The sequence below is a fragment of the Erythrolamprus reginae genome, chromosome 3, assembly GCF_031021105.1.
Source record: "Erythrolamprus reginae isolate rEryReg1 chromosome 3, rEryReg1.hap1, whole genome shotgun sequence".
Classification (NCBI taxonomy): Eukaryota; Metazoa; Chordata; class Lepidosauria; order Squamata; family Dipsadidae; genus Erythrolamprus; species Erythrolamprus reginae.
This window is the reverse complement of record NC_091952.1, coordinates 253,156,102-253,171,199: the sequence shown is the minus strand read 5'-3', so window position 1 is coordinate 253,171,199 and position 15,098 is coordinate 253,156,102. Positions and strand designations below refer to the sequence as shown.

Below are 15,098 nucleotides of genomic sequence, written 5' to 3'. Positions count from 1 at the left end.
CCATTCCCCACCATCCAGTCAGAGCCAAAGAAGCTTCTTGGAGAAGAAGTGAAATGGAAAGAAAGAAAGAAAGAAAGAAAGAAAGAAAGAAAGAAAGAAAGAAAGAGGGAGGGAGGAAGGGAAGGAAGGAAGGGAAGGAAGGAAAGAGAAGGAAGGAAGGAGGGATGGATGGATGGGGGAGAGGGGAGGGGGGAGGGGGGGAGGAAGGAAGGAAGAGAAGGAAGGAAATAGAAGGAAGGAAAGAGAAGGAAGGAAAGAGAAGGAAGGAAGGAAGGAAGGAGAGAGGGAGGAAGGAAGGAGGAAAGAAAGAGAAGGAAGGAAAGAGAAGGAAGGAAGGAAGGAAGGAAGGAAGGAAGGAAGGAAGGAAGGAAGGAAGGAAGGAAGGAAGGAAGAAAGAAAGTCCAATTGCCTGGATGACTGGGAATCTCTACAAACTTTGGAGAACTTCTTCTCTACTCCTTTGTTATGGTGTTGTTCGCTGAATACCTACTCATCCAAACAATTCCCATAAACACTCATAGTTGGCCTTCAGTGAAGAGCAATGGTCCCAACACAAAACTGAATGTAGTTTTGGTCACCACACTACAAAAAAAGACATTGAAACTCTAGAGAAAGAGCAAAAGAGAGCAACCAGTGTGTTTTCCAAGGCACCAGAAGGCCAGACAAGGAATAACGGATGGAAGCTGACCAAGGAGAGATTCAACCTGGTCCCTTCCAACTTTAATCTAAGAGTCTCAGTAGTGCAGTGATTAAGAGTGCAGTACTACAAGCTACCTCTGCTGATCACCAGCTGCCAGCAGTTTGGCAGATCGAATCTCAGTAGGCTCAAGGTTGAATTAGCTTTCCAGCCTTCCAAGGTCGGTAAAATGAGGACGCAGATTGCTGGGGGGCAATATGCTTACTCTGCCCCTGTTTAGGGAGGGCTGTAAAGCACTGTGAAGCGGTATATAAGTCTAAATGCTATTGCTATTGCTAATACCGGGTTTCCAAGGGGAAAGCATATTGAAATTCCCTGATATTTCCTTGTAACTTGTGATCTAGCTAAGGTGCAGTCATAGATGACATCATACCAAATGGCTAAGCCATGGAGAAATATCAGTAGCTGAGGAAGCAAATTGTTGCCACAGCTATGCTCATTTTTGCTTGACTCTGCCAAGCAGCAGAATCTGGGTCTTTTTTTTTTACCAAATTTATCCATGACTTTTAAACATTGTAATATAGTTTGTTTTTTCCATGATATATTCCGTTTTTTTCACGAATTCCCTGATAATTCCCTGACCGCCGATTTCCCTGATAATTCCCTGATTTCCCTGTTTTCCAGGTTTGCTGGACACCCTGGAATAATCTAATCTAATCTAATCTAATCCAATCCAATCCAATCCAATCCAATCTGAGTCTTGAAGCTGGATGGCTTTAGATATGTCTTTGTCCACATCAGCACCTGGGACCATTGCGGGGATACAATTGTATACCCACCCACCCCATGTTAATGAGTGTAGGGAGTGGGGCAGATTATGTCATAAAGTGAGTTCACTTTCCATTCCATACCTGGTGTATAGAGCAAAACTTCCACTGCTTGTGGCAAGGTTTCGCCAGCTGATGGGTTGATCTTGTGCTTTAGGGTTTCTGACGTGGTTTTGGGGACCATCATGGGCACTGGACAGAGAGGAGAAGTATGTGTTTAAAGATTTATTTATTTATTTAGAAACATAGAAGACTGACAGCAGGAAAAGATCTCATGATTTGGTCCATCGACTGCCCTTATACTATTTCCTGTATTTTACCTTAGGATGAATATATGTTTATCCCGGGCATGTATAAATTCGATTACTGTGGATTTACCAACCATGTCTGCTGGAAGTTTGTTCCAAGCATCTACTACTCTTTCAGTAAAATAATATTTTCTCATGTTGCTTCTGATCTTTCCCCCAACTAACCTCAAATTGTGCCCCCTTCTTCTCGTGTTCACTTTACTTTTTTAAAAAATAGTTTTATTGAAGTTTTTTAAAAAAAGAAAACAAACACACATACAAACAACAAAAAAGGAGAAAGAAAAAAGAAACACATACATATAACAATATAAATACATTTACAGAATAAAGCAAAAAGAAAAATATACAAAAAATGAATATCATTCCATTAAACACATTCCTTTTGTTCATTTGTTCTCTTGTTTTGGCAAATACAGTCGGTATATGAAAAAAAAAAGATTATTTCAGTTCACTTTCCTATGAACACTTCCCTCCTGAACCTTATTTAACTCTTTAACATGTTTAAATGTTTCGATCATGTCCCCCCTTTCCCTTCTGGCCTCCAGACTATACAGATTGAGTTCATTCAGTCTTTCCTGATACGTTTTATGCTTAAGACCTTCCACCATTTTTGTAGCCCGTCTTTGGACCCGTTCAATTTTATCAATATCTTTTTGAAGATGGGGTCTCCAGAACTGAACACAGTACTCCAAATGTGGTCTCACCAGAGCTCTATATAGCTGGATCATAATCTCCCTCTTCCTGCTTGTGATACCTCTAGCTATGCAGCCAAGCATTCTACTTGCTTTCCCTACCACCTGACCGCATTTCACCCATTTTGAGACTGTCAGAAATCACTACCCCTAAATGCTTCTCTTCTGAAATTTTTGCTAACACAGAACTGCCAGTACAATATCTGCTGAATATAACACTGCTGTGGCAACAGGGAGAGCAGCCAGCCAGTAAACACTCAGATCCATTCAATTGTCCAGAAACTACCCCACAAGGGATTATAGGGTCATTTAAAAAGATATTGACAAAATTGAACGGGTCCAAAGACGGGCTACAAGAATGGTGGAAGATCTTAAGCATATCAGGAAAGACTTAATGAACTCAATCTGTATAGTCTGGAAGACAGAAGGGAAAGGGGGGACATGATCGAAACATTTAAATAAGTTAAAGGGTTAAATAAGGTCCAGGAGGGAAGTGGTTTTAATAGGAAAGTGAACACAAGAACAAGGGGACACAATCTGAAGTTAGTTGGGGGAAAGATCAAAAGCAACATGAGAAAATATTATTTTACTGAAAGAGTAGTAGATCCTTGGAACAAACTTCCAGCAGACATGGTAGATAAATCCACAGTAACTGAATTTAAACATGCCTGGGATAAACATATATCCATCCTAAGATAAAATAGTATAAGGGCAGACTAGATGGACCATGAGGTCTTTTTCTGCCGTCAGTCTTCTATGTTTCTGTGTTAAAAGATGATGATGAAAAGAGTGTTATTTACAGTAAATGACCCGTCAATTCACCTTCGTTCTTCATCCTGTCAAAGTAAGACAGCTTCGAAGCCGCGTAGATTATTTTGGAGGACTGCAGAGAACCTACCACCGCGTCCATCAGGAGAACGTTGGTGAGCGCTTGTTGAAGGTACTGTGGATCCTGAAAGGGAGAGGATGGGATGTTGAGATGGACCACCAGATGACACCAAAAACCCTGATTGCAACCTGCTTGTTGTGGCCCGCAAGTAACCCGTGCAACTGATAGCGAATCCCATTCGAGAGGAGACTGACATGGTGATGCCCCTGTGCAGCTAGCACCCGAGTCGGACAGTGAGGAGGCTGGTGAGGACTCAGTGCCAGAGGCACAGGTTCAGCCAGGGCCTTTGGAACCTCCAGCACCTTATAGCGGTGATGAGGAAGAAGAGGCTCTCTCTTGATGCACGAACACGCAGAGCTGCCAAGAGGCAGGAGTGGTTACTCCAGAGGAGGTCTCCTCGGCAAACAGTGTATATCATTTTTGCTGTTTGCTGGGAGGCAAATTGCTGGGAGGCAGAGGCAGATTTTTCCCCCTTTGTTTTCCTCCCCCAAAACTAATGTGCACCTTATACTCCAGCGCATCTTATACTCCGAAAAATATGTTAGCTTGGAAATGTGAAGAGGTAGGAACTATCTACTCTACTGTCCATTTTTTGCTACATCTCTGGAGCATTATTCATCTACAAAGCAATTTTTGTAATGTTGTGGTTTTGATGTTTATTTATTTATTTATTTATTTATTCATTCATTCATTCATTCATTCATTCATTCATTCATTCATTCATTCAATTTTTATGCAGCCCTTTTCCTTAGACTCAGGGCGGCTTACAACATGTTAGCAATAGCACTTTTTAACAGAGCCAGCCTATTGCCCCCACAATCTGGGTCATTTTACCCACCTCGGAAGGATGGAAGGCTGAGTCAACCTTGAACCGGTGATGAGATTTGAACCACTGACCTACAGATCTACAGTCAGCTTCAGTGGCCTGCAGTACAGCACTCTACCTGCTGCGCCACCCCGGCTCTTGTTACTTGCGGTGGGTCACAATAAAATCAGACCAAGGAACATGAATGTTGCAAGTAAGAAAAAATTGGGAATAATTGAAGAGACGCAGCATCCAACAAACCAAACCAAAGCAGAGGAGACATTAAGCTTCCTAACTATGTACGTTTGTGGCGACGCTTGCCTTGCTTGGTCAATTACACGGGTCAACACACAAAAGAAAAATCACCAGAAAAAGTTTTATGGAGTTTGATGTGCTGATTCCAAAAATATGCTTAGTTTTGCTATATCACATGCAGTTTCTGATATAGAAGCATTTTCTTATTATATTGTTCCAATGTTACTGTTTTCTTAATGTCGCCGGTACATTTCCTATACCTTATAATAATGATGCTGCTCCGTGGAAATTATACGTGCTACAGAAAAACTATATACATTTTTGAAATCAGAACAAAAAAAATGATTCAGAAAAGTACAAGGTAAACTGCGATGATTACAAAAAATGTTTTTTGCAGATCTGTGTTAATGTCGCTAGTAGATTTCCTACACCTTATAACAGTGATTTTCAACCTTTTTTGAGCCACGGCACATTTTTTACATTTACGAAACCCTGGGGCACATTGAGCTGGGGGGGAGGCGGCTAAAAAAAGTTTGGACAAAAAAATTATCTCTCTCTCTTCCTCCCTTTCACTCTATTTCTCTCTCCCTCCCTCTTTCTCTCCCTTCCTTTCTTTCTCGCTCTCTCCATCCTTCTTTCTTTCTCTTCCTTCCTTCCTCTCTTTTTTGCTCTCTTTCTCTCTCCCTCCCTCCCTCTATGTCTTTCTCTCTGTCTCCTTCCCTCCCTCTTTCTCTCTCTCTCTTGCTTGCTTTCTCTTTCTCTCTCTCTTTCTCTCTCTTTCTTTCTTTCTCTCTCTTGTTCTCTTTCTCTCTCGCTTGCTCTTTCTCTCTCTTGCTTTCTTTCTCTCTCTCTCTCTCTCTTTCTTTCTCTCTCTCTTCCTTTCTCTCTCTGAGCTTCACGGCACACCTGACCATGTCTCATGGCACACTGGTTGAAAAACACTGCCTTATAACAGTGTTTCCTAACCTTGGCAACTTGAAGATAACTGGACTTCAACTCCCAGAATTCTGGGAGTTGAAGTCCAGATATCTTAAAGTTGCCAAGGTTGGGAAACACTACCTTATAACAATGATGCTCCGTGGAAACTATAACTATTCCTGCTCCGTGAAAATTATACCTGCTACAGAAAAACCATATACATTTTTGAAATCAGGCCAAAAAATGATTCAGAAAAGAACAAGGTCAACTTGTACTTTTGGTAGACCCGTGTTAATAAATATTTTGGTAGACCTGTGTTAATAATCTTGCCACCTGGAAAAGTCACACAAAATATGAACCTGAGAAGGTGAAAAGTTGCAAAAAACGTGGCCATGTTATTAAATCGCGCAACGTCCGAACCTTGTGATCATCTGCCATTTTCTTCCCAGCCCACATCTCTTTCACCATCAAGTGCCAAAGATCACACTCGGACTTCAGATTGGCTTCAAAAACATCCTTTTTGTTCTTGACCTTTATCTTCAAGGTGGGAATCTTGACCAGAAGAAAAGTGGAGGTGGTATTCCTCACTTCCTGCGGGGGGAAACGTAGAAAAGGAAGAGATGAGAACCAGCGAAGGACTGCCACCTTTGATGCTACTGGTGCATCCTCTGAGGCCGTTGTGGATGTGTGCGCGTCCATCGATGTGAGATTTGGTTTCTGCGCATGAACAGCAAGCGAGTGAGATTTCTGTGATTTTCACCGACATTTTTGCTTCTGCGCATGCACAGAATCTCTCACTTGCACGAGCCTCTTCACGCAAGATTTCACGCACTGCACATGCGCGGAAGCAAAATCTCACACAGGGGCACACATGCGTGGATCGGGGGCGCACAGCTGCACACACATTCCAAAAATCGCTACCGGAAACTTAGCATCTTACCATTCCAGTAGCAGGCCACCAGTGATGAGAACCACAATAGAAACATAGAAGACTGACGGCAGAAAAAGACCTCATGGTCCATCTAGTCTGCCCTTATACTATTTCCTGTATTTTATCTTACAATGGATATATGTTTATCCCAGGCATGTTTAAATTCAGTTACTGTGGATTTACCAACCACGTCTGCTGGAAGTTTGTTCCAAGGATCTACTACTCTTTCAGTGAAATAATATTTTCTCATGTTGCTCTTCATCGTTCCCCCAACTAACTTCAGATTGTGTCTCCTTGTCCTTGGGTTCACTTTCCTATTAAAAACACTTCCCTCCTGAACCTTATTTAACCCTTTAACATATTTAAATGTTTCGATCATGTCCCCCCTTTTCCTTCTCTCCTCCAGATTATACAGATTGAGTTCATGAAGTCTTTCCTGATACGTTTTATGCTTAAGACCTTCCACCATTCTTGTATCCCATCTTTGGACCCTTTCAATTTTGTCAATATCTTTTTGTAGGTGAGTTCTCCAGAACTGAACACAGTACTCCAAATGTGGTCTCACCAGCGCTCTATATAAGGGGATTACAATCTCCCTCTTCCTGCTTGTTATACCTCTAGCTATGCAGCTAAGCATCCTACTTGCTTTTCCTACCGCCCGACCACACTGCTCACCCATTTTGAGACTGTCAGAAATCACTTCCCCTAAATCCTGCTCTTCTGAAGTTTTTGCTAACACAGAACTGCCAATGCAATACTCAGATTGAGGATTCCTTTTCCCAAGTGCATTATTTTACATTTGGAAACATTAAACTGCAGTTTCCATTGCTTTGACCATTTATCTAGTAAAGCTAAATCATTTACCATATTACAGACGCCTCCAGGAATATCAACCCTATTGCACACTTTAGAGTCATCGGCAAATAGGCAAACCTTCCCTACCAAACCTTCCCCTATGTCACTCACAAACATATTAAAAAGAATAGGACCCAGAACAGACCCTTCTGGCACACCGCTTGTAACCTGTCTCTGCTCAGAATACTCGCCATTAACAATAACTCTCTGATGTCTACGCTTCAGCCAGCTTGAAATCCACTGAACTATCCAGGGATTAAGTCCAATCTTCACTAATTTATCTATCAGCTCTTTATGTGGAACCGTATCAATAAGGCCATGCACACGTTTTTGGTTTTATTCAGGGTCGCGAGTGTGGGGAAAGGGTCATAAATCCCTTTTTTCCGGTGCCATTATAATGCTGAAGGTTCACGAAATGAATTGTCATAAGTCGAACGTTACCTGTGCTTTTGTTGGGCTCACCTCTATCTCTCTGAAAGTTGCGATGTCTCGAAAGCCGGAATAAGCGCCTTCCGTCAACAGAAGCAGGCGTTTGGGGGTCAGTGCGATTTTGCCAACTCCTTTGTTCGTTTTGACCGAGTTGGATAACTTGTAAACACACTCATTTTTATCCAAGTGTTCTATGACTCTCGGTGGCAGGTTGACGTCCTGGGCTTCTGCTTCTGTTTCTTTCCAGTAGGTATAAAAATCTTTAAATGTTTCCGGGTCGATTTGTTTTTGCTGCCCTTAAAAATTAAGAAAGTGTTTACTGTAATGAAGGTTTTTACATCTCCTGTACAGTGTTCCCTCGATTTTCGCGGGTTCGAACTTCGCGAATAGCCTATACCACGGTTTTTCAAAAAATATTAATTAAAAAATACTTTGCAGGTTTTTTTCCTATACAGTGAACCCTCGAGTTTCGCGTCCTCGAGCATCGCGAAAGGGCTATATCGCTAGTTTTCAACCCGGAAGTAAACTCCACCATCTGCGCATGCGTGCCCTTCCACGCATGCGTAGATGGTGGAGTTTCCCCGCCAGGCAGAGGCTTCCCTGGGTCTTCCCCCTCTTGCCCCGGTAAGACCCCAGCGGCGGCGCGAGCAACGGCGTGGGCTGGCGGGCGGCACGCGCGCGGAAACCCCAGCTCCGCTTCCCAGCTGGGAAGCAGAGCCGGCAACAGCGTGGGCGGGCGGGTGGCGCGCGCGCGCTTGGGGACACCCCACCTCTGCTTCCCAGCTGGGAAGCGGAGCTAGGGTGTCGCCACCGCGCGCGCGTTGCTGGGGAAAGCGCGCGCGCTTGGGGACACCCCACCTCCGCTTCCCAGCTGGGAAGCGGAGCTGGGATGTCCCCAAGCGCGCGCGCACCCCAGGCGCGAGCAACGGGGTGGGCGGGCGAAGGGCGGGCGGCAGTGGAAGTAAAAACACCATCTGCGCACGCGCAGATGGTGTTTTTACTTCCGCACCGCTACTTCGCGAAAAATCGATCATCGCTTGGGGTCCTGGAACGGAACCCTCGCGATGATCAAGGGACCACTGTACCACGGTTTTCCCACCCAATGACGTCATATGCCATCGCCAAACTAATAATTTTTGCAAATAAATAACAAAAAAAATAATTATTGTTAATAAATAATTATGTTTATAAATATCAGGATCACTAAGTGTCTTATTCAATGGTGAATACCAGTAATAATGGTGAGTAAATGGTTGTTAAGGGAATGGGAAATGGTAATTTAGGGGTTTAAAGTGTTAAGGGATGGCTTGTGATACTGTCCATAGCCAAAAATGGTGTATTTACTTCCGCATCTCTACTTCGCGGAAATTTGACTTTCGCAGCCGGTCGCAGAACGCATCCCCTGCGGAAATCGAGGGAACACTGTACATCAAACATTACAAAAGGAGGGGGAAAGGGTTAAGATTATACTCCTGTCCAGTATAATTTTAAGTATACAGTGATACCTCGTCTTACGAACTTAATTCGTTCCGTGACCAGGTTCATAAGATGAAAAGTTCGTAAGACGAAGCAATTTTCCCCTTAGGAATCAATGTAAAAGCAAATAATGCGTGCAACCCCTATCCCAAAAGTCACCCCTTTTGCCTAGTGCCGCTGGGAATCTCTGGCTCCGGACGTTGCCAGCCGAAGCGCTGGGGTTCTGCTGGGATTCTCCTTAGGCTCCCCTCGCTGGGATTCAAAGCAGTGCCGGCAAAAATGAAGGGATTCCCTTCATTTTTGCCGGCGCTGCTTTGAATCCCAGCAAGGATTACAAAGAACAAGCAGGTCTAGTTGCCTTTGGAAAAAAGCAAGTACAGTGGTACCTCTACTTACGAACTTAATTCGTTATGTGACCAGTTTTTTAAGTAGAAAGGTTTGTAGGAAGCAATTTTTCCCATAGGAATAAATGTAAAAGCAAATAATGTGTGCGATTGGGGAAACCACAGGGAGAGTGGAGGCCCTGTTTCCGCCAAGGAGATTCCTAGAGAGGCCGAACGGAGGCTTCTCCCCAACTTTTTCAGCCCTGTTTACTCCCAGGAGATTCCTAGAGAGGCCCCACAGAGGCTTCTCCACGCCTTTTCCGGCCCTGTTTCCTCCCAGGAGATTCCTAGAGAGGCCCCCACGGAAGCTTCTCCCTGCCTTTTCCGGCCCTGTTTCCTCCCATGAGATTCCTGGAGAGGCCCCACGGAGGCTTCTCCCTGCCTTTTCTGGTTACAGTTTTGTAGGCTCGGGTTTGTAAGTGGAAAATGGTTCATGAGAAGAGGCAAAAAAAAAAATATTGAACACCCGGTTCTTATCTAGAAATATTCGTAAGTAGTGGTGTTCTTAGGTAGAGGTACCACTGTAAATTTTTCTATTGTTTTTGCTCTAACTTACCTACGGTTAACGCATCAAACAAACGATGGATCGTGTCGGTATCTTTGACAATCCCGGATTCCTGGATGCGCTTCACAAAGTCGTTCACCTGCATGTGAGTTTTTGGCAGCTCAAACTTCTTCACGTGGTCGTCGGTTTTGGTGACCTCTCTCTGCTTGTCCAGCAGATGGCTGATCAACCTCTTCAGTTCGGGTTTCTGATCCGCCTGGGAGCGATCCAGGGGCGGGAGATTTTCGATCATTTTTCTCACAAGGTCCGTGGGGAATATCCCAATGTCTGTCTTGTACAGATTTTGGAAGTCCGAAAGGGCATTTAGGAATTTCCTTTGCATCAGGCTGATAAGTCCCCGAAGGTAAAAATATCTGGCTAGGAGCGCAGAGTTCTCCGGGGACAAAATGGTGATGGCTCTGCTGAGATGGTTACTGAAGTCGATGTAGTAGGACTGGACGCACTGACCCAGCAGTGGGAAATTGATTTCCGGGATCTTGAAAGTGCTGATGGGTTTCGAAATTGATCTTTTAGCTAGAAAAAGGAGGAGGAGAAAAAAGGTTACAAAAAAGGTGGCAAAATCTACCATATTTTTCAGAGTATAGGATACACCTTTTTTCTCCCTTTTAGGGAGGAAAGAGGCTGATAATTTGGGTGTGTCTTACTCTGAATGTAGCTTCCCCTCCCCCCCCCAGCCCTATCTAGCTGCTGACGATCTTCCCAGCTCTTACCTTGCAGGCTCTTTCATTGTTTCTCTCTACAAAGAATGTTTTCCAAGCCCTAAGTTTTTGCAAGGTATTTTTCATTGCTCCAACTTGCTCCGAATAAGTTTCTTTCTAGTCCTAACCAGGTGCTAACGATGTTCCCAGCTCTTACCGGCTTGCAAGCTCTTTCATTGTTACTGTCTGCAAAGAATGTTTTCCAAGCCCTAAGTCTTTGAAGGGTTTTTCCATTGTTCTACTTGCTCCAAATGTCTCTTCCCAGGTGCTAACGATGTTCCCAGCTCTTACCATCTTGCAAGCTCTTTCATTGTTACTCTCTGCAAAGAATGTTTTCAAAGCCCTAAGTCTTTGAAGGGTTTTTCCATTGTTCTACTTGCTCCAAATGTCTCTTCCCAGGTGATAACGATGTTCCCAGCTAAAGTTCTTTCATTGTTACTCTCGCTGAATAAGGTTTTTTTAAAGCCCTAACCAGGAGATAAAATAATGTGCTGAAGCTGACCAGGCTTAGGACACTAGCCAGATGAATACCTGGTAAGCAAATTCTTTTCCCTATTTTCCTCCACAAAAACTAAGGTGCGTCTTATACTCTGAAAACTATGGTACTTACCTTCCTTACCAGTTCAGAAGCGTGCAACACTGTTGCACGCACTATTTCACCCTGTGCGCATGCGCAAGCAGCTTTGTGCATGCGCAGAGGGTTAAAAAAAAGTGGCGACGTCCGGTGGGTGGGCGGAGCCTTGCACGGTTGCCACTACCAGTTCTCTGACCACTGGGTGGCCGCAGCTACTGCTATGCCCAAATCAGGCCAAACTGGTAGACTTTCACCCCTGTGAGAGTTCCTGTTGTAAGAAACTGATGAAGATAATAATAATAATAATAATAATAATAATAATAATAATAATAATAATAATAATAATAATATTATTTATAATTATAATTTATTAGACTTGTATGCCGCCCCTCTCCGAAGACTCGGACCGGGGCGGCATACGTTGTTTGTGCAAAAAAAGCAATTTTTTAAATAATTGTGGGTATAAAAGTTCAGTAGGACATTGGGACATTAAAGGCAGTAATGGGCTCCTACGGGTATGGTCAGGTACGCAGAACCGGTAGAAAAAAATTTTTTTTCTTTTTTTCCTTCTGGGCCCTGGGTATGTTTTTCCTATCACAATAAATGAGCTTGAATATGTATAATTTTAGAAGAGCTGTGGTGCGTGTGTGTATACACATACAGTTTAGATAGTAGATAATGTATATTTTTGCGTGCCTGTGTAATATGTATGTACACACTTAGCATATATATATAGAATTAAATAGTATATTTTGGATGTTCAGTAATAGTAACTAGATAGGGAAATTGTACCTCTACAAGGCAAGGAGAGGCCAGGCACCCTAACCCTAACCCTTGACATGAGTGATGCCAAGTGGGCCACCTTTCGGCCAGTCACATGACCTTTAAGCTACCCCCGATCACATGATTGTCAAGCCACTCCCACCTGGTCACATGGCCTGCCAGCCACACTCACAAAATAAGCCAGCTCCACAGTGTGGTGTAAAAAAAATTGCAGCCCTTCACTGGTTAAAGGTAAAAAGTTCAAGACTGGAAAACAGGAAGAAATTGTTTTTCTGATCAGTGAGTCAGTTTGGTCAAGCAGATAAGTGAACAGTTTTAACCAGACAGCCTAGTAATACAGTGGAGAAATTAATGAATTGGTTGCCTCAATTTGTTATGTTTATCCACAAGGACTGTAAGGAAACAAGAAATGTAGGTTAAATAAATTTTTTTAAAGGGACAAAAGATAAAAGATAAGTTTAGAAAAAGGGGAAACACGCATTCCGGGAAGATTGCAACCCTGTGGTTTTTGTCAAAGAGAGCTACGCGGAGGGATTTGTGGTTCGGGTGTGGAGAGAATAAAAAGTTGAGGAAATGTATTCCTGGGTGTGCCTACTTGTTAGCCGTCCGCTTTTGCAAAAAACGTATTTTATATTTTGCAATAAACTTGCTTGCTGCTTTACTTTATGACTCTGTTTCTCGCACTGTTAATGTTTGTTTGTTTGTTTGTTTATTTATAAACAAACGAACGCACGAATCCCAGCGACCGATAAGGTCCCACAGAGTTGGGCTTCTCCAGTCCCGTCGACTAAACAATGTTGTTTGGCGGGCCCCCAGGGGAAGAGCCTTCTCTGTGGCGGCCCCGGCCCTCTGGAACCAACTCTCCCCGGAGATTAGAACTGCCCCCAGGCTCCCTGTCTTTCGTAAACTACTCAAGACTCATTTATACCGCCAGGCATGGGGGAGTTGAGATAGCTCTTCCCCCTAGGCCATTACAAGTTATGCATGGTATGTTTGTGTGTATGTTTGGTTTTATAATAGGGGTTTTTAGTTGTTTTTTATTATTGGATTGTACATGTTGTTAGCCGCCCCGAGTCTACGGAGAGGGGCGGCATACAAATCCAATAAATTATTATTATTATTGTTGTTGTTGTTAGAGTTGAAAGGGACCATGGAGGCCATCGAGTTCAACCCCCTGCCCAAGCAGGAACCCTATAGTACACCAGTCAAGTGGCAGTTCAATCTTCTCTTAAAAATGTCCAGAGTGTTGGAGTTCACAACGTCCGCTGGTAGGTTGTTCCATTGGTTGATTGCTCTGACCGTCAGGAAGTTTCTCCTCATCTCCATGTTGAATCTCTCCTTGGTCAGCTTCCAGCCGTTGTTCCTCGTCCGGCCCTCTGGTGCCCTCAGTCTCTCTTCTTAAGTCTTGGTTTCCAATCCCTTAATCATCTTGGTTGCTCTTTTTTGCACCTTCTCCAGAGTTTCAATATCTCTTTTGAAGTGTGGTGACCAGAACTGAATACAGTACTCCAGGTGTGGTCGGACCAGGGCGTAGTAGAGTGGTATTAAGACTTCCCTGGTCTTGGAGTGTATTCCCCTGTTGATGCAGCTTAGGATTGTGTTGGTTTCATTTTGAACATCTACACATTTCTACACATTTCTTCTAATTCTATTTCTATTCCTAATTCTACTTCTATTCTATTTTATTCCTATCCTATTCCAAAGTTTTCCACTCCAATAAGTCAAGCAGCAACGGCAGCTGGGAGGCGTTTCTTCATCTTACCTAGTGTAGTGTTTATGCTTCGAAGGGATAAATTCCTCGTTGGGCAATCGCTCGGCTTAATGACATGCAGATCAGGCAGACTCATCCCCATGCGCCTGCTGAGCATGAACTGGGGATTGAATCTTTTGGTAATCATTTTCTCCATCGTTAGCCTTCTCGGGTTACCAATCAGGAAGTTGCATCTAAAGGAAGAAAGACACGGTTGGTTCTTCTTCTTTTTTATTTTTTAAAAATAATATACACCCAACATAAAACAGTGCATAGTGAAATGTGCCCACCACCCAGAAACACACACATACCTCACCACCAAATCGGGGGTGTTTCTTATATAATCCACTTGACCCAAGAGCAATATATCTATTTACATATTATAGAGTGATTCCAATTTAACAAAGTCAACGAAGCAGTGGAAGTGATGTGCCGGTGCCTGGAGGCTGTTGGGGCCTGGATGGGTGTCAACAAACTCAAACTCAACCCAGACAAGATGGAGTGGCTGTGGGTCTTGCCTCCCAAGGACAATTCCATCTGTCCGCCCATCACCCTGAGGGGGGAATTATTGACCTCCTCAGAGAGGGTGCGCAACTTGGGCGTCCTCCTCGATCCACAGCTGACATTGGAACATCATCTTTCGGCTGTGGCGAGGAGGGTGTTTGCCCAGGTTCGCCTGGTGCACCAGTTGCACAGTCACTCATGCCCTCATCACCTCGAGGTTCAATTACTGCAATGCTCTCTACATGGGGCTACCTTTGAAAAGTGTTCAGAAACTTCAGATCGTGCAGAATGCGGCCGCGAGAGCCATCGTGGGGCTTCCTAGATTCACCCACATTTCTGCAACACTCCGCGGCCTACACTGGCTGCCGATCGGTTTCCGGTCACAATTCAAAGTGTTGGTAATGACCTTTAAAGCCCTACATGGCATTGGGCCAGGATACATCCGGAACCGCCTTCTACTGCACGAATCCCAGTGGCCGATAAGGTCCCACAGAGTTGGCCTTCTCTGGGTCCCATCGACCAAACAATGTCGTTTGGCGGGCCCCAGGGGAAGAGCCTTCTCTGTGGCGGTCCCAGCCCTCTGGAATAAACTCCCTCCAGAGATTAGAACGGCCCCCACCCTCCTTGTCTTTCGCAAATTACTCAAGACCCACCTTTGTCGCCAGGCATGGGGGAGTTAGGATATTCCTTCCCCTAGGCCATTACAAGTTATGTATGGTATTTATTTATTTATTTATTACTTAGATTTGTATGTTTGTATGTTTGTATGTTTGTGTGTATGTTTGGCTTTTTTATAATAAGGGTTTTTAGTTGTTTAAT

At 43.8% G+C, this 15,098-nt stretch overlaps 1 protein-coding gene across 1 annotated transcript in view; it reads right to left on the bottom strand.

Annotated features, from left to right (window-relative positions):
- Positions 1–15,098, bottom strand: part of DENND3 (DENN domain containing 3) — an 83,296-nt gene that overhangs the window by 17,831 nt on the left and 50,367 nt on the right. The window contains exons 12-17 of the mRNA XM_070748354.1: positions 13,788–13,969; positions 9,962–10,483; positions 7,580–7,842; positions 5,752–5,922; positions 3,287–3,416; positions 1,549–1,656 (exon numbers count right to left, since the gene is read on the bottom strand). Of these exons, the coding sequence (XP_070604455.1) occupies positions 1,549–1,656; positions 3,287–3,416; positions 5,752–5,922; positions 7,580–7,842; positions 9,962–10,483; positions 13,788–13,969 (1,376 nt within the window). The remainder of the gene's footprint in view (positions 1–1,548; positions 1,657–3,286; positions 3,417–5,751; positions 5,923–7,579; positions 7,843–9,961; positions 10,484–13,787; positions 13,970–15,098) is intronic.